At 39.6% G+C, this 20,282-nt stretch overlaps 1 protein-coding gene across 3 annotated transcripts in view; it reads left to right on the forward strand.

Annotated features, from left to right (window-relative positions):
* The window catches only part of LOC127445307 (SH3 and PX domain-containing protein 2A-like), a 140,438-nt gene that overhangs the window by 89,688 nt on the left and 30,468 nt on the right, over positions 1-20,282 (forward strand). For 2 of the 3 annotated variants that reach the window (XM_051705292.1, XM_051705294.1), the window contains exons 7-8: positions 3,528-3,575; positions 11,116-11,244. In XM_051705292.1, coding sequence (XP_051561252.1) covers positions 3,528-3,575; positions 11,116-11,244 — 177 coding nt within the window. The remainder of the gene's footprint in view (positions 1-3,527; positions 3,576-11,115; positions 11,245-20,282) is intronic. The other variant, XM_051705293.1, reaches the window with a different exon arrangement.

Here is a 20,282-nt window from a genome sequence, read left to right on the forward strand (position 1 = left end):
ATTTTTAGGAAAGATTTTTAAATATTGATTTATTCCTTATACACACCTAGCATTTCCCTTCAGAAGACATTAATTAATCCACCATTCACTTGCATTTTATAGACCTACAGAGCTGAAATATTCTTCTAAAAATCTTAATTTGTGTTCTGCAGAAGAAAAAAAGTCATACACATCTGGGATGACTTTTAGGTGAACTATCCCTTTAAAGAAGAGAGTCGTGTACAGGTAAATAAATACATAAAAAAAGAATTGATTAAGAGTAAAATAATTCGTCCTCTAGAAGTAAACTGTATTTTGAAATTAAAGGAATACACTGTAAAAAAAATAAAAATATATAAAAAAAATGTTATGGAGTACTTTTGTCTTATGTTCCGATAAAAATATCCAAACATCCTTAAAACAAGAAAAAATTACTTAAGAAACAAAATTATATTAGATATAAAGACTTGTTTTCGAGAAATCTTTACAAAATTTGCTGGAGTTTATGCTTAAAACATGAAAAAACTGTTTGCTGATGTGAAAAAATAAAAATAAAAAATGTCTTACCACATTACCAAATATAAGCATAAATGTTACTCAATTGTACAAAATTTCTCTAAAAACATGACAAAATATCTGATGTCATTTTGCCTCTCTAGAACTGTAATTTTTCTTCTTGTTTTAAGAATGTTTAGATATTTTTACTGCAAAAAAAAAAAAAAAAAAAAAAAGCTTATTAAGAAAAGGAATATAATATAAAGGAATATAATTTTGTCATAATTTACTCTCCCTCAAGTCGTTCTAAACCCACAACCACTATGGCAGAAGCTTGTTCACATGTCCATGCCAGAACTTGTGCCTTGAGCCACTGTGAACAAGCTTCTCTCATTGTGTTCGTGATCGCACAACGAACATCAACATTTTCACTGAAAAATTACTTAAATTCCAGGTTATGTCTCCCCAAAACCTATTGTATGCCTTCAAAAGACTTGGAATATGACGCAAGACAGTACTTACAATTGTTTGACACAGACACAAAATAGACCCCAACCCTTAACAAAAAACCTTTATAACAATCAATCAAGTTAAAAGATGTGCTCTTAACCTCACCATACATTAACTAACAGTGGCAACCAAAAACAACAATAACAGCATAAATAAAGTCAGCAGACAGCAAACTCGCAAATCAGCAACATTGTTCAGTATGAAATTGTTCATTCAGACAACTCTGTTAGGCTAGTTGGAACAACATTTAGGGGAATATTGTTGGTCTTACATGTGTTTTTATGTAGATGCAAATTAATTCACATTTTGTATTATCAGTGACTCAAAATCCCCATTAGCTGGATAAAATGTAATTTCATTTTTTTGTACAGTGTATAGATGCAGAAAATATGATAACTTCAAATGACTGCTTTGAAAATCGTTTGTAATCTTTTTAAGCTAAAAGGGGATGATGAACTTAATCATGGCATTTGCTTGACATTTTTGTAACTGATTCAGTAGACGTTCTGGCAGTTTGCCTGTAAAGCGGGTGCCATTCTTCAAAGTTGTAGAAATGTTGAGATTGGGGTTTGGGTGGGGACCAATCCCTAAAGGGCATGAAAGGGTAACAGCTGCTCTGATCAAATTCTACATTTTATTTGTTGTGTTAATGTTTAACATGCAATTATATGGAATGTAGGAGGGAAGAAATATCAGTAATGAACAGTTTAGGAGACGGAGGTGTCAAATGAAATGGAAGGGTGGAGGGATATTTGGGTGAGGTTCCTCCTGTGATGTTGAAGGTGAAAATGCAAAAGTGAGAACCAAATTCAGCTTGAATTCTGTGTGTTTTCAGCGTTTTTTTTTTTTTTTTACGCCGCATAAATCTGAAGTGTGTCATTTTTTCAATGTTAAAGGGATAGATTACCCAAAAATGAACATTTTCTCATCATTTACTCACCCTTATGCCATCCCAGATGTGTTTGACTTTATTTCTTCTGCAGAACACAATGAAGATTTTTAGGAAAATATCTCAGTTCTGTAGGTCCGATTCACATTCTTTGTGCATATCACTACCTTCTGTGCAGGGAGGAGAAAGAAAAGGGGGATAAAGAATAAATAAATAGGAAAAGAATAAATAAATCATATTTGCACAACAGCCCACTAGGTGGTGATTCACACAAAGAATGTTAATCTGCAGAATAACAGATGAACTCTCATGAACGTTCAGGAGGTCTGTGTGAAAGTTGATTTATAATAGAAAAGGACTTAAATATTGATCTGTTTCACAATCACACCTATCATATAACTTCTGAAGATATGGAATAACCACTGGAGTCATATGGATTACTTTTATGCTGTCTTTATGTGCTTTTTGGAGCTTCAAAGTTCTGGCCACCACTCACTTGCCTTGTATGGACCTACAGAGTTGAGCCATTCTTCTAAAAATCTTAATTTGTGTTCAGCAGAAGAAAGAAAGTCATACACATCTGGGATATAATGAGAGTGAGTAAATGATGAGAGAATTGTAATTTTTGGATGAACTATTCCTTTAAAACACTTTCTTCTATCCTAACTTTATTAACATTGCTCCTGTTTATTTATTTATTTTTGAGCATCTGGACCAGCCTGACATATCAACATTGGCTCAACCTGTTTGTACGGCCAACGAAATACATGGAGAGTTCGGGAAAAATGTCTGAAAACAAATTTGAAAATTATTTGACCAGTTTTGAGAAATGACACACTTCACATTTAAGTCATACCTAATTTTTGGCGGCACGTATGCACATGCTTTTGTGGGATGTCTATTTACATGTTTAAAGCAAAAAAAAAAAAAAAAAAGGGAAACAGTAATAAAAGTAATTCTTCCCATCAGTTCACCCCAAGTGCCCGTCTCAAGTTGTTTACCGAAAGTGAGGCCTGACATTTAATTTCGTTATGATGGTTTGTGTGTGATAACAGAGGAGATATTAAGAAACTCCTCTTTGACCGCACACCCTTAAATACAGACAAATTGGCTTTCCAAGCAAAAGATTTGTCAGAGTACAAATACACACACACACACACACACACACACACACACACACAAACAGTCGCATAGTTTTTAGCACCATGTGATGTTTTATGAGTATTGTAACCAGATGGTGCCTTGCTTAATAACTCTATTAATCTGCGGGCGCTCAGCACTATCTGCCATTTAGCCAGTATGGGGTGTTTGGCAAATCCAATTAAGGAGCTGCAGAGATATGTTAGGGTGTGGAAAATGACAGTGAATGAATTACAGCTTGAATCTCACGAAAACCATAAACAAATGTCTAGATACTTTGCATAACTTCCCCCCCTCCCAACCCCCTCTTTATAGGAATAACTCTAATGTAAAAGCAAAATCTGTAGGCCAACAGTATGCACGGGTCTCAGTGACTGATTAGAAATTAACTTGACTTGGATTTGCAGTGTAGATGCAAACATGCAACTGACTGTAATGTCTTTTCCACTCTGTTCTCAACTTTCTGTTCCTTTTTTCTCTCATTTCTCTCCCCTTTCTTTTTGGCTGCCTTCAGTTTGGATGTATGGCCTTCAGGAAAGTCCAACCAAGTCTGAGGCCTCAGGTAGATATACTATGTGTGTGCATGTACTTTCACTTTTCCTCTTGCAACTCTTCTATGTGGTCATTTATCCTATTTTCCCACTTTTTTGCTAAATCAAAATACCTCTTAATCTCATTCTCATTTTGAATGTTTGTTACTAGTTACTAGTTTGGGTTGAAGACACTGTTCTTAGACCAGCAAGACCCTTGAATATCATGGTGTTCCCTACACTCCACATTCTTTAAAATAAATATTATTTAACGTCATTTTTGCCATTCTTTAGAGATTATGAAAATTACGTATTGTTACCCCAATTATTGGTGTATGTATTGGTTTCTGGGTTCTTCTAAAGAATTTAAAAACGTGATATTTATAATTAGCAAATTTTGCATTGTATAATCCTTTTACACTTTGCTGAAATTCATGCTTGTAGTATCGTATGTTAATATAAAGTTATTTAAATAATAATTGTAATTGTAATTATGACAATAATTTAAACTGCCTTCACCCAAAAATTATTTTCATTTACTCACCCTCATGCCATCCCAGATGTGTATGACTTTCTGTCTTCTGCAGAAAACAAACAAAGATTTTTAAAAGAATATCTCAGTCCTGTAGGTCCATTCAATGCAAGTGAATGGTGGCCAGAACTTTGAAGGCCTAAAAAGTACATTAAGACAGCATAAAAGTAATCCATGTCATATGGTCCATATGACTCCAGTGGTTAAATCCATGTCTTCAGAAGAGATATGATAAGTGTGGGTGGGAAACAAATCGTCATGGTTACTTGTGTAACCTCCGTTCCCTGATGGAGGGAACGAGACGTTGTGTCGATGTAGTGACACTAGGGGTCACTCTTGGGAGCCTGAGACACCTCTGGTCTTTGATAAAAGGCCAATGAAAATTGGCGAGTGGTATTTGCATGCCACTCCCCTGGACATACGGGTATAAAAGGAGCTGGCGTGCAACCACTCATTCAGGTTTTATGCTGAGGAGCCGAGACAAGGTCCGGCCATTTCAGCGGGTAGTTCAGCGTTGTGGCAGGAGGGACACAACGTCTCGTTCCCTCCATCAGGGAAAGGAGGTTACACAAGTAACCATGACGTTCCCTATCTGTCACTCACTCGACGTTGTGTCGATGTAGTGACACTAGGGGTCCCTATACAAAACGCCGCAACTGGCTGAACTGTTACGTGAACTGGCGGTGTGTGATGGGCAGACCACTGTGTGCCTCATAGCCAGCGCACCAGGCCGACACATAACCTCCCCCAACATATTTATTAGTGTCGAACGGCCCTTTGGGGACAAGTCGACTACCCAAAAGATAGAGACAGGCTAGCCCAGTTGTGGCCTCTTTTCCCCTTCTTTTTTCCACTCCCTAAAAAAAGGGGGAATATCTGACTGGGCCGACCAGGTCTAGTCGGGGGGTGTCCCTCTCAAGGGGAGGACACCGCAAAGACCACACCTTGCCCAGAGAGAGGGGGGATATTTAAGTGGAAAATACATCACATGGTCTTGCCGAACTATGTCGGAAGTATGTCATGTGGAGAAGTCTCATGGTAGGTCCTACCCAACAGGGAAACGAATTAGCGGAAGATATACATCGCATGGGGTTGCCTACTGGGAACTGCCACATGCAGAGCACCTACCCTAGAACAGGGCTTTTAGTTAGCACGTGTACTGGGCCAGCAGTGAGTCTCTCCGAAAACTCGACTGCCACAGGGCTCAGAGGAAGTCAACCAGGGAACATAGTTTGTGAACACTACTGGGAGTTAATGGCGCACGTCTTCAGCTCAGAGGAGGTGAAAGGTGCTTTGTGCAAGCAATACACCCGGCCGGCTATCCCGGGCTTATCCGCTTGTATTGCGTGCCACTACCCGGGACGAAACCTGATACGCCCGACCCTCGAATGCAAACTGCAGGAAGGGTCTGTGTCAAGGTAGAATCGAGACGTGAAAGTACGCATCCTTCAGGTCTACCGCCGCAAACCAATCTTGATGCCGGACGCTCGCCAGAATGCGTTTTTGCGTCAGTATCTTGAACGGGAGTCTGTGTAAAGTCCGGTTCAGTACTCGCAGGTACAAGATTGGCCGCAACCCACCACCTTTTTCGGTATGATGAATTAGGGGCTTTAAAACCTTTCATCTCGGCCGGAGGGACAGGTTCTATCGCACCCTTCCGTAGGAGGGTGGCGATCTCCGCACGCAAGGTAGCAGCATTTTTGTCCTTCACCAAGGTGAAGTGGATACCGCTGAACCTGGGTGGACGCCTGGCGAACTGAATCGCGTAGCCGAGTCGGACGGTCCGGATCAGCCATCGCGATGGATTGGAAAGCGCAAGCCAAGCATCCAAGCTCCACGCGAGGGGGACCAAAGGGACAACCTCGTCGGACGTACCGGCAGGTGGGGCCTCGCGGCGGGGCAGAGCTCGAGGTGCCACACCATGTCGTGGCCGTGCTGAGTCCAGGGACATTGAAGCACTTACCTGGCTCCTTGTGACCACCCCCGGAACAGGTTCTTGGTGGCCGGCCGTGAGACGGGTGGCGTCTGCTTCCTGCGGTGGGCTCCACGCCGGGGCCGAGCTGAAGGGGCGGGCTGTGGTGGAGCCGGGGTAGTCACCGCAGGGGGACACCCTTGGCGATGAGCAGGCGGGGTGCAGGATCTTGAGCCACGCCAGGGCAGGATATGCCGGATAGCCTCCGTCTGCTGCTTCACCGTCGAGAACTGCTGGGCAAAGTCCTCGATGGTGTCGCCGAATAGGCCAGCCTGGGAGAAAAGGGGCAGCAAGGAACCGTGTCTTGTCGGCCTCACCCATCTCGACCAGGTTGAGCCAAAGGTGGCGCTCCTGGACCACTAATGGTGACATCGCCCGCCCAAGAGACCACACCGTGACCTTCGTCACCCGGAGAGTGAGGTCGGTCACCGAGCGCAGTTCCTGCATCAGATCTGGGGCGGAACTACCCTCGTGCATTTCTTTTAGCGCCTTGGCTTGGTGGACCTGCAGGAGAGCCATGGCGTACAGGGCAGAGGCGGCTTGTCCAGCAGCACTGTAGTCTTTGGCCGTCAGGGATGACGTGAACCTATAGGGCTTGGACGGGAGCTTTGGGCGTCCGTGCCAGGTGGCGGTGCTCTGCGGGCATAGGTGCACCGCGAGCACCTTATCCACCGGGGGAATTGCCGTATAGCCCCTGGCCGCCCGCCATCGAGGGTAGTGAGGGCGGGGGAACTGAGAAATCGGGACCGGGCAGTAAAAGGTGCCTCCCACGATTTTGTCACCTCCTCATGCACTTCCGGGAAGAAAGGCACTGGAGCGGTGCGCGGCTGCTTTGAGCAGTGCCGCGAGCCCAGGAACCAATCATTGAGCCGCGAGGGTTCGGGGGAGAGCGGAGTGTCCCACTCTAGCCCGACACTTGCTGCCGCCCAGGAAAGCATGTCCGTCATTTCCGCATCAGCCTGTGACTAGGCAATCGTCCTCGAAGGGGGGAGCCCAGCTGAGGCTTCTGCGTCCGACTGGACAAGCCCGCTCTCTGATGCTGCGCTCGAGAGCTCATCAGCTTTGCGGGCTCCAAACAAGAGGTCGAACTCGCCTTGAGACGAGCCGGAGGACTCATCCAGAAGCCCGATTGGGGCAAACGAGCATGCTGGGGAATGGGAGATCTGCGGGGGGAATACCCGGCAGAGGTGGTCCCATTGGGGTCCCCAAATCGCCCCCAGTGCTAGCCGCGCTGGCCTCATACCTGTAGGTAGAAGGACCGAGGCGGGGAGCCGTTGGGGTGGCTTGCTTTCTTATGAAAGCAAGCCGCGACCGCAACGTTGCCATGGTCATGTTCTCGCAGTGAGTACATGAACCATTCACAAATGCTGTCTCCGCGTGGGTCGCGCCCAGACACGAAAGACAGCGATCGTGACCGTCTGAAGTTGAGAGTTAACGACCGCAACCAGGAATAACACACAAACGGAAAGGCATCTTTAAAAAGATGTGTCTTTAAAAAGACGTTCCGTGTGTGCCGCTCTTTTAGAGAAATATACTCTTTTAGGAAAATATACTCTCTTTTTTCTGCCGAAGCGCCCAGAGGCATTCTCTGCAGTGCACCAGTGCAGAGGAGGGAGAAGCTGCTGAAATGCGTCGTCAGATCCAGCAGAGGTGAATAAACAGTCAGCTCAGTAAACATCGACCATTCAGCTCCGAAGAGAAAATCTGAATGAGTGGTTGCACGCCAGCTCCTTTTATACCCGTATGTCCGGGGGAGTGGCATGCAAATACCACTCGCCAATTTTCATTGGCCTTTTATCAAAGACCAGAGGTGTCTCGGGCTTCCAAGAGTGACCCCTAGTGTCACTACATCGACACAACGTTGAGTGAGTGACAGATAGGGAACAATATATAAGTCTTTTTTTTTTACTACATATCTCCACTTTCACTTTCCCATTCCTCATTTTGTTTTAGCAATTCACATTCTTCATGCATATCACCACTTACTGGGCAGGGAGCAGAATTTATAGTACATAAAGGACTTAAATATTTATCTATTTCTCACCCACACCTATCATATAATACATGAATTAAACCACAGGAATATGGATTACTTGTATGCTGTTTTTACTACCTTTTTGGAGCTTCAGAGTTCTGACCTTATTTGCTTGTATTGTGTGGACCTAAAGAGCTGAGATATAGAGCAGAAGATAGAAAGTCAAACACATCTGGGATGGCATGAGGGTAAGTAAACGATGAGAGAATTTTCATTTTGGGTCAACTATCCTTCAGGATTAACACACACATTCTTAAAGATATTAAAGCTGAAATGAATGCTAAAGAAAAAAATCTTGCTTAACTCACTAGATGAACTCTCCAACTTGTTGGAAAATTTGGCAAGCAGTCATCCTCTCCTGTCGCTGTTAAAATGTTCTTTATGAAACTTAAAAGGGTTTGTTAACGGTATCAGGCCTTAAAACCCTTATTGGTTTGTAATTGCTTCTAATTAGAACCTTTATTTTTCAAATAAGTTAAATAACTGGTTTACATGTGGCTTATGAAGTTTATGCTGAAAGTGGAAATAGCTGAAGTAGTGTTACAAGGTTAGCAGTGTGAAAACCGATGATGTAAAATATGGCATGAGACCTCGTGGTCTCCTCTCAGCCCTCCCCTGGGAAGTTTTTCAGACGAAGGCCTGCGAATAAACATTTCAGTAAAGAATGTGCTTAGTTTTCGGAAATAAATACTGACACTTAAAGAGTTAGGGCCCTTTCTGAGCATGTTTTCATCATCTTTGCACACACCATAATTGGTTAATGTTTGTTAAAATAGAGAAAAACGTATTGATTCTATAATGCAGGGGTTCCCAACCTTTTTTGTCAGTCAAACCACTATGATTTAAATGAAATACTTGAAGTACCCCCTGAGATTTTTTGTAATGCTTACCTATGAATAAATATAATTAAACAACATCTTCACATGTTATTTAGAAATAATTAGAGCAACTTATAAGACCATTTATTATAATATTTTTAGTAATAAAAGTATAATTTTTTATTAAATATATAACATTAAAAATTTTTTAAGTAAATGTGAAATGTATTAAATATGTTTTTATTTATTTTTATTTAAATGTAATAATGTATTTAAATTTAATTGTTTTTATGATTTAATAATTAGATTTTCTTATTTCATTTGTATTATATTATTTTATTAAATATTTTTATTATTATTTTATTAATAAAATATAAATTTTTATTTATTTAAATGTAATCATTAATAATTTATTAGTTGTAATTTATCATTACATTTTTTTTTTTTTTTTAGTATAATTTCAAGTTTATGATTTGTATAATGTATAACTGAAATGTTGTCAGTTTTTATAATTTAATTTGACATTGGCATTTCTATAAAAATCTCACAAACCCCCTGCAGTTCCATCATAAAACCCTAGAGGTTAGTAAAGCTCTGGTTGGGAAACCCTGCTACAACACATGGCGTTTGCTTCAGTTATGTGTGTGTGTGTTGTGATTTTTTTCCCTTTAGCCTGTTTATTCCATCAGAATGTAATGAAATCTTTGCACCATTGGCACATACAGTGCTAAATGCCAGAAATTTACTTCACAGTTAACTTTAACACAGCCGTAAGCATTCGGTTGAGCAATATGTTGTCAAGTTAGCATTACTTGGTGCCATTAAGCATGAATCAGCTCTAATTAACCTGTTCCGTCCCTGATGGTGAAAGTGACAAGACACAGAACACCTGCTCTCTCCTCTCCCCCAGCATCAACAATACTAAATATCTTGAGTTCTTGAACATTCATGATATTAATAAAATGTTTACAAACTTTATTTGGAGGGGTAAGAAAATAAGAATGAAAATTAGCAAACTTCAACTACCCCGTAAAAAGGGGGGTCTATTATGTACTTAAGCATTTGATCAAATGTACTTACTATGTACATACGTGCTGTTGCATTGTACTTACTTTTAAAGTACCTGCATTTAATAAAATTTGTAGTTACAATGTTATCGTACACCTTAACCTAACCAACCCTTACCCTTTAACCTAACCCTAACTCCTAACCCTAACCCTACCCCTACTCCTAAACCTACCCGCACTTCAACCTCAATAGCAGCAAATGTGAATCTTGTGTAGTAACACAGTAAATACATTGTATTTTATGTATTTTATTGTTAGTACATAGTATTTAAAGACACCTGACCGGGGGGTTTTGCAAGTTCTTAAGGTAATAACTGCACAGTTTCACTTTTTACAGTCCAAATGTGCACGTAATGATAACGTAAAAAGACATCTCCTTAAGATCCACTGAACAAATGAAGTCATGGATGGAGAAGAACAGGTTAAAGAAATTGTCAGGGGGAAAAGAGACAAAAAAGAGAAGAGGATAAAGACAAAAAGAGTGGCTTAACCCCAGTTTGAATTGCTTTCTTATGTTTCACATAAACACAGCTTCTCTCTCTCTCATCTGATCTGTCTTTACTCGGCCCACTCATATGTTTCTATTTAAGGCTTGGAGAGCAGTCTGCCCTGATTGGCATTTTTTTTCTCCCCCCATTTCACCCAGATGGGAGGAGAGAGAGAGAGGCTGTTTTCGCTCATCTGTTCAAGAAAAACGTTCTATTCCTCCACTCCAGAGTCACGGCCCCTACCGTAAGCAGCTCTCTGTCTGCCTCTTTTCCCCTCCTCTAACATTCCTTCCTCTTTCTTCCCAAAAATCTTCACTGTATTATGGAGACCCGGCGTTGCCACGACACCACTGAGCTATCAACTCCCTGAAGGAAGTTTACCACTACTTGCTTTTTATTGGCAGTCATTTCCCCCCTTCAAATGCGCGTGTACCCCTGGCTACAGCGAGGGCTAAGGTTCATCTAAATGGCCAATCGTTGTGGACCTTGCACGTTCAGATGGAGTTTGAGTAGCGCTAGGTTGTGGAGTGCGTTGGATTCGGAAGTGAATGGCGGCATACAGGGGTCACAACGGAGGTCGCTGGCAGGGCAGGGTTGTCGGGGGAGGTGCAGGGATAGCGGGACGGTGGCTGACAGCTTGTTTCTTCCCCTCCCCGGCAGGACTGGACAGCAGTGAGCCCATGGTGCTGGAGCAGTACGTGGTGGTAGCCAACTACGAAAGGCAGGAGAACTCAGAAATCAGCCTGAAATCTGGAGAAACAGTGGATGTGATCGAGAAGAGCGAGAGCGGTGAGTTCCTGAGACACACACACACTAATTGGCTCACCACGTGGTATTTATTGGCGAAAGCTTGTGTACACACAAAACCACAAACACGCATAGTTGCCTAGACATACATTGAATGTTTTCAAGTGCTCGCAGATACACTTGCACAATGATGCCAGAGTATCAAGCCTTTGTTGAAATCTGTTATCTCTGTTTTTATCCTTTTGAAAGCACAACTTTCAAACATGCTCAACAGAACAGTTTTTTGTTTTTTGTTTTGTTTTGGTCGCCAGCATGGTATGCTAGTATGCTAGAAATCCCCAGCAGGCTTCTTAACTGTTTAAAGGGGTACTTTACACAAAAAAATGAAAATTATCTCAATCTTTACTTACCTTCATGTTGTTCAAACCTGTTTGACTTACTTTCTTCTGTGGAACACAAAAGTTGATGTTAGGCAGAGTGTTAGGGTGTGTTTCAGTCAGATGCCTAGTTCAGTAGTCAGGGCTCTGATCAGAGAGTCAGCCATTTCTAGGGCTGTCTCAGTCTCAAAATTGTTCCAGTGCTCTAAAATGTTAGCTCCCTAAAAATCCCCAGAATGCACCAAAAAAAACCAACAAAAAAAAAACAAGTTCTCTCACCGGAAACGTCGTCATGTCTTCTGAAGTCTTTCAAGTCGTTAGAGGAAGAGTGCAAGTATAAAACTATTAAGTCAATGCCTTATTTTCTCTTTAACCTCTTGAAACCCGAGCGCGAATTTCCCTTTTTTCGATTTGTAACTAGTAGCCCATAATAAACATGCAAAAAAAATAAAATAAATTTGAAGAGCAAATAGTTTTCCTAAAAATGTATGTCCTCATATGGGGACAGCGGGACTATGTTTTAAATAATTAAAATAAGATGAAGCTATAGAACGTTATATTTTTTAAATCAAATTGTTGGAACAATGTGTAATGGGAAAAGCACAAATAAAAAACTTTACTGATAAAAATTATTTGACTTGATTTGACTTTTATGTTCCAATGTTTTTTTCTACTTTGGCAACAAAATCTCAATGCTCTTTGCACAAAAATTTTCTCTTTGCACAGTCAAACAAACAAGTGATATCCAGTGCTGAAACATTTTACCAATCAGAAATTAGCATTATTTATTCTAATTCAAAGTAATGGCCAGCATCATCCAATCACTGCCAACCATGTTAAAAATAAAATTTAGCATCTCAAATTCTAAATCTATGTACTGATTACCATTGTCCCATGTCTGTCAACCATGTTTAGTGGTCCAAACATGATCTGCAGCCTGAAACTGACTTTTGGTCAGATTTTAAGTGTGCATGCACTTAGCTGCATAAGAAATCTATAGGATGCACCCTTCATCCCTATTTAGTGAATGACTTAACCTTCAAAGTGTGCTGTCTGTCCGCACTGGCCTCAGAACAGTTCAAAATGCACTTTATTTTCACCCTAACTCTATTTTTCATCTTTTGGATGAACCCATTAATTTTCAGAGCTCTAATTTCGTGAGCGTGCAAAGCACAGCACTACGCATGACGACCATTCGCAACGTCTTGTCCAGTTTTTGTGAGAGCACTAATTCTAATCACAATTTTCAGGCCAGTGCAAAGTGTAAGTGGGCGTGCGTGGGAGTGTTTGCGCTATTGTGGGTGAATGCGTGCAAATTGTTGGTATATCGTATGTTAAAGAAGTGGCGCTAAGCGCAATTTGCTATTTTCCAGAAAAATAGGTCGTTGCACTAAGATGTTTGAAAACCATGTCTTAACTTACCGCAAAGTTTAAACTCAGTTCCTGCATTTGCAGTTTGAAGACTCCACCAGAAGGTGGTAATACAGTTCATGTCCAAACTCTGAAAATATAGTGGAACATCAAATTACTGTATGTCCATCAGAGTTTTATACGAGTCTTATATGAAAAAAAAAAAAAGTATGAGATTTGTGTTAAACTGTCTATAGGTCATGGCTTATTTTTCAATTACTATTATTATGTTTAAATTTACAATTGTATTTATGGTTTAATTTGTAAGTCTAAATGTATTTTTCCACCTGTTGTTGTAGAGTGATTTTTAAGTCACTGCAAAATGGGGCGGTGGATTTTTGGAATTGGTAGGTTATGATTTTTTTACCACTTCGTTATTTTTATTATATTTTCATTTAGTTTGAAGTGTATTTCAATTTAGAAATATTTTGGTTTATTTTTATCATGTTTCAATAAATTAATTTAATTTATCAATATCGACCGGTAGAAGTGAAGTGCGTGCTGATACAGTCACGGTTAATACTAGCCATGATTTGTGTGTCAGTAGATGAAAATGATTAATGATACTTACATTCTCTGTAATTTAACGGAGCCTACATCCAAATTCTGTTGAGAATCACATTTTCCATGCGTATAAAAGGAGCGTGTCACTGTCATAGAAATATGCCCGACAATCATCAGCGACGCAGTTAATTCACAAAAGAACGTAATTTTCAATTCTTCTAATTCATTGCTTACAGTCCATTTACACTACCAACTTCTTATGAATGTGCTGTCTTTGTTAATATCACTGGTACTTGAGGGAATGAACTACTGTATGTAATAGGACGCAGACGGTGGAATAATAACTGGAGGAAATCTCAGAAATAAATTGCACTTTATCCAGCCCATTTGCGCGTTGCGCGTGCGATTTCGCCAAACCTACTTGCGCCTAGACTTAGTGCATGCTTGCACGTAAATACCAAAATTTCATGGCCATGCCCACTGACTTTGCTAGCACTCTTAAATAGGGCCCTCAATGTGATAATGCACAGTGAATATAGGATTTCTATGGAAAAATAGCCCTATAGTCCATGTTGGTGGTCATTGTGTTTAACAGCATGTCGTTTCACAATAAATCGATACAGTTTCAAAATGGAATATCGGTTGAAACTAGAGACTCTAGTCTATTGAGTCAAACTGGTTTTACTGTAAAAACTTAAGATTTCTTACCAGATGCAATTTTTTTGGTGTTTCTACCAAAGACAAACTCCACTGAGATCTGTCATGACTTGACACTTCAAAAGTTTTTAATGACAGCCCAGAGTGTCCTGAACTGAGATCAGTCTATTTATATGAAATAAAACTGTATATTGTATAAAACACACAATCCACACATGAGGATGCGGGGTCGCAAGAGGTTTAAAGAAATGTTGTTTGTAATGTCTGTTATGTTGGTTCACCAGCTAGACCAGCACCAATCCAGCATTTTCTTGCCTGAAAATGTATGCTGTTCTAAGGTGATTTTTTCATCAAGGACAACTCCTTTAGTCTTTGTAAACCTCCATGTAATTCTACTGGTTTTGGCTCCACCTGGAGGTGTCGTTTTACCACTTTACCTAATGTTTGGATGGCCAGAACCCCATATGGATCTCTGGGTTAGAACCCAGATTGATTTGGAATCTCCATGAGATAGGCCTGACAAGTTTCTGGTTTAAAGATGTGCTAATGGACCAGGATCTATTAGAACGTCGAGGTTAACAACAACAATGCAAGGACGAAAGGGAGTGGAGATGGATAGCTCTGAGTGTAGTTTTTCTTTCCTTTGGTTTCTGTTGTCTCAGAGAATCCTCACTAATGCTGTAAATGTTCAAACTTTGTACAATTGTTTTATGCTAGTGAATCTTTTGGCCTTGTACAACCGAGGCAGAACATGTTGACTTTTCCAGTTTTCTGAACTTTGTTTCTAGTCATGCTTTCCAAACACTGCAGCCAAACGCTTGAATGTAATGCATATTGTTTGACTGTTTCTTTGTGCTGCCAGAGAACTAGCATCCTACTTTTGGAAGAAAATTAACCCATTTATTTATTTTTGCGAGTATTCACTTTATTATTTCCTTTAAATCATATAGAAAAGGGATGGAGGGTATTAGAGGGTAGCACTGTTCAGGAGTTATTAAGATGAATAATACCAAAGATTGCTACAGCAAGACCATTGTCTTCTCACAGAGAAAATACTTGCTGGTTTCAAACTTAATTCTGAGTCTGTCTTTCTGTGGCACTTTGAAATTTGATCTGTTCATTTTGAGTGACTGTTACTGTTTTTTAGTCCAAGTAGAGTATAGGCTTTCAGGTAAAGCAATCAGTTGCTATGACCAACGGTCTGGAGATTGCTTCTATCAGTTGCAGATGTAATGTAATTACAAAAGACTGATAGAGACTCCTGGCGTAAGAGCCTGTCTCAGGATGTGATTGTCCCTGAAACCTTTGGCTTTCTAAGCCACAGCTAAATTACAGCTGTTTTACAGTACCGTGCAGGCAAAGTGCAATGGCTTAACTTGAGTTTGGAGCTGATGGTTTGGGAAGAAACAAACCAGGCATGGCCAGCGTATGGGTCACATGATTAATGAGCTTGAGAAAAAGATGCAGAGAGTGTCAGAGTGAGAGAAAAGGAGGGAATCTAAATGGCCAAACCTTTAAAAAAGCAACAGACAGCTAGGCAAAATCATTATTTGAACTCCTTGTCCTCTACTGACTCCAATTCCTCAATTGTCCAAAGAATTTACTGAAATTGAAGATGAGCAGCAGTAGCCCATTGTGACAGCACTAGCCGCCCATCCTCCAAACTCTGTTCACTGCAGCAGACTGACTCCAAAACTCATTATCCTATTTTTTTTAACATAGTAGTAAACGACTACCCTCGTCAGAAGGCAGTGTGACTGTCAAAGGGCTAATTTTATTACTTGGTTATCATTCAAACCAGCTTTTTAATGTGCCTGAAAGTGCTTTTATAAGAAGCAATTGGCAGAAGTCAGGCAGCTCTGGCTATTCTCTGGGTCATGGAGAGGGAAAGATGGAAAAATTCCCCTTGTCCTGAGTTTCATAATAGCCTAATGGATCTTTCAGGGCCTCAGACTCTTCCAGAGCGGTTACTGTGTCATGCACCCCATACCAATACCATTAAGTTTTTCCTGAGTATCTATAATATAGAGTTGGATAATCTCAATCAAAGCAACCAAGGTTTAAAGGTCAATGTGCGATTTACTATGTAGATGTCATTATTTTATGTTCTTCCATGGCACAATCCATTTTTTTAGCAAAGCCTCCAAATAAATTTAAATTAAGGTGACAGCTAACAAAACTATTACATAAAGTTAATAGTAGAGGTATACCGAAATAGAGATGTTGTTGACATCAAATATTGTATTGGCAAGTTTGAATATGTGCATGAGTTTTGAGAGCCACGTTGGATGATTTTCCACCATAAGGAAGATTTTCAGGGAATAACAAAAAATCTGTTGCTTACAGATAGCACAAAAGTTGTATGGACTACTTTTATAATGCTTTTGTGTCCTTTTTGGAGCTTGAAGAAAATCATATGGGTTTGAAATGAAATGAGGGTGGGTTCATGATTTTCACAATGTTCATGCTGCAAAGCTTTTACAAGTGAAATCAGGCATCAAAATATTTTAATACTGTAAATAAGGTCGATAACTGTTTAATACTTTTGTAATCTACCATTGTAAAGTCTAGGCAATACTGTTTAAATGGGATCATATATTCTACTTTAAATTTTGGCCAATCCAGACACATGTCGATAATATTAGAATTGGATGCTAATAGTGGTCTAAACCAATATCGTCACTGAAATATCATGGATCCCATGTTAATAGTGTTAAGGTCGAAAAATACTTCATGCAAGTATGTGAAATCAGGCGCTTCTAGCTATGCAATCTCTATTTTGTGCGTTGTTGCATTCCAGAGTGTGTCAGACTGCAATTCATAACACAACACAAGTATGTGTTGCATTGCCACAAGTGCCATCAACATTGCCACAAGTGGTGCTATAGCGGACGTTAGTGTGAACTGTGTACTTTTGCCGTAAGTTTCCTCTTTCAAGCCAACTACTGTCATGGCGGAGCAACAGTTTAAAGAGAATAATGCTGAGCAATTAAAGTAAAGCCAATATATTTATAACAAATTACCTGAATAATTACACACCCAGTTTAATGGCCCAGGCTTTTGAACATAACTCTATTGCCCCCTTAAGTATTGAGCTTTGTTACCGCCACTGTAATGCAAGAACACACGTTAGGCTTGTACAGTCAGACAAAGCGTCTGTAATGCAATGGCCAGTCATTCCCATCTGCTTATGTGTATTTGCATAAAGTTTGTTTTAGACCTTAATGGGTTATAACGTGCTATTTATAAAGTTATGCTAAAGAAAATTCATCAGGGATTCCATTGAGCAGCAAAACATGTTCGAGTCTCCCTTTTAGCTCTTTTGGATTCTCACAAGAACGCTACACTTTCCGAACAATGCTCTACTATGAAAATTGATCTGTGCTATCAATATTGTTAGGTTCCTTCCCATCCTCTTGCCTCTCTCTCCCCATGGTCCATCCATTCAGCCGGAACTGCCGCTTACTGAAACAGAATCAATAGAGGGCTGCTCCTGGTCTCGGGTAGGCTGCATTTGTCTTGGCCTTGCTCCCACTGGAGATCCGGTCCATGGAGAGCCTCACTGAACCTGGACCAAAGAGTTCAAACTCTCATTTGCATGTAGCTCTTAGTATGTCTGAAAAGATCTTTATTAGTCTGGTGCTGTACTATATCTATCATTGGTCTCTATTGATTTATCTATTCAGCTCATTCAGATAATATTCTTAATAGTAAGAGGGCCGCAAAGCTGAAATACGTAGCTGTCACGGCTTTTACCATTTTGAAAACGGAATGGTCAATACAATTTTTGCTTTCTGTGATTGAATGGCAAGGAAATCAATCAGTATCTGGACTCTCAACCTTAGCGTATACGACGCCACTGTATACACTCTGTAAAAATGTTTTAACTTAGGTAATGCAATATTCCAATGTCCTTTTTTAAATTAATGTGATATCGTTTAAAGGAATAGTTCACTCAAAAATGAAAATTCTGTCTTTTACTCGTGTTGTTCTTTCTTCAGTGGAACACAAAATGAGATGTTTTAATGGTTAGCTTCCATACAGTCAAAGTGAATAGTGATCATAAAAGTAAAAATAAAAATTTCCAAAAAGGTTGCAAATCTCATAGCACTTTCAAATGTGGTGCGTGACGTTCAGTTACAAGATATGCAGAGCCAGTGAAGTTCGGCATGTTGAACGTGAATGAGATTTAAAAGCTGAGGCGTAGGGGAAAATTTTCAGTGAAAATAAAACACTTAAATTACGGTTTGTTCCTCACACAAAGCTAACGTAATGCTTCAAAATACTTGAAATATACAGTAGTGCACAAGTAATGTGGACTACTTTTATAGTTCTTTTTTTTTTTTTTTTTTTTTTTTTTTACCCTTTTGGAGTTCAGAATTTTTTTTTTTGAATGAACTGTGTCTTTAAGATTTTGCATCCATTTTGAAATAGGCATGTGAGCATTTACAAAGACTGGGCTTTGATTTGTATTATTCGATCCACATGGTCTCTATCATTATGAACAGTACATGCCAGTTGCCGTTTTCTTCGAAAACATTGCTCTTATTTCCATGAATCAGTCTGGGAAAAACATCCAGGAAATAAAAAACATGTTTATGCTAATCTAGGACCAGCTGTTCCTTAACAAATCCCAACCTCTAAAGCCCTTGAAATAAAAACCACAACAGTGATCTCAAATTAGCATGAAAGTGCAGCCTACATCATCAGCCTTTGAAGCTTAGACCAAAGAGAGCCTGTTTACCTCCTTGGCATTGACAGATTACACAAAAGCCGTATTGGTCTTTGGTCCAAAACCTGATACTCTAGCTTTTCAGGAAAGAACTTGAGGGTGACTGAATATATAGGCCAGACTCTCTGCTGCTGGCCTGGATTTTGGAGAAAGTCTTTTGAAATATTCTTCCAGTGATTTAGGCCTGAGTATTATTAGATCTTCCTGCTGGTAACCAAGCACAAGAGATTTTAATGTTGGCGGATATATGGATAGAAAAACGAGTCGGTCAGTGACTCTGAAGTGTTGGATGTGGCATGATGTTATTACTGAATGAATGATGTGGTGTCTGGTCATCCAAAAAAAGCTCTAAGAAGACTTTTTGGGGAATATTGAGCATGCTGATGGCTTCAGTTGGAGTCTTGTTATTGATTGAGGTCCTGGCATGTGTTCAAATATTTTTGAAGGAATTTCCCAAATTAGATTTTTCTTTCCATTGTTTATGAAGAATTCAAAGATCCAGAACCAGATCAGTGCAACCTCTGCTTTTAATCAAAATTACCATATAAACTGTTAGCTACATGGAAAGCTAAAGACTCTTCAAGGAAAAATAAAAATTCTGCATAAGGAGATGTGTTCACAGTGCTCATTTCCATACAATGAACAAGTGCTGTCAAGCTCCAAAAAGGGCAAAGAAGTACCAGTAAAATTGTCTATATAACTTGTGTGCTATATTCCAAGTCTTTTGATGTCTTACGACAGCTTTTAATGGTTTACAAAAAAATCTAACTCGGATATTGAAGACTTGATGCGCTTGCCAAATTTTGATTATGCAGAAGCCCAAATGAGATATAGTTTAAAGTTAACCAGAACCTGAAGAGACATTTATATATTTTCAAACCAGGTTTATAAGAGGCCGTATTGCTTTTTAAGAAATATATGACAAATTTACCAGAATTCACCCTACATTTATTGCTTTCTGATGTTTTACAAATATTATATTTCACATTAAAAACTGTGTCGACTTCAGGCTAGTACACACATATTTTATTTATTTATTTTTTTCATTTCTGTCTAGAATAATTGTAGCCTGAGTGCAGTGTGTGAACTTAATAAAAATGTTGCGTGCCATGGCTTTTTTGTTTTTTTTTAATAAAAAAATATTCTGCTTTTGGACATATTTTAATCTTTTTCCTTATGAATTAGAATATTTTAAGTTTTCTTTTACTAAAAAAAGATTTTGCAGGATGCACGGGATTGACTTCAAACATTGTAATTGTCTGTGTTTTATGTTGAAGAGGAATTTCTCTGTGCTTCCTCAGCTACTAAAATAAGAAAGTGAAAGGAAAGTCTTTTTTTTTTTCTTCTTGCTGGTTTGGATGGAGGGAATGTGTGGCGAAAACTGCAGCTTTGAAGTGCAG

This window comes from Myxocyprinus asiaticus, chromosome 8 (genome assembly GCF_019703515.2).
Source record: "Myxocyprinus asiaticus isolate MX2 ecotype Aquarium Trade chromosome 8, UBuf_Myxa_2, whole genome shotgun sequence".
Lineage (NCBI taxonomy): Eukaryota > Metazoa > Chordata > Actinopteri > Cypriniformes > Catostomidae > Myxocyprinus > Myxocyprinus asiaticus.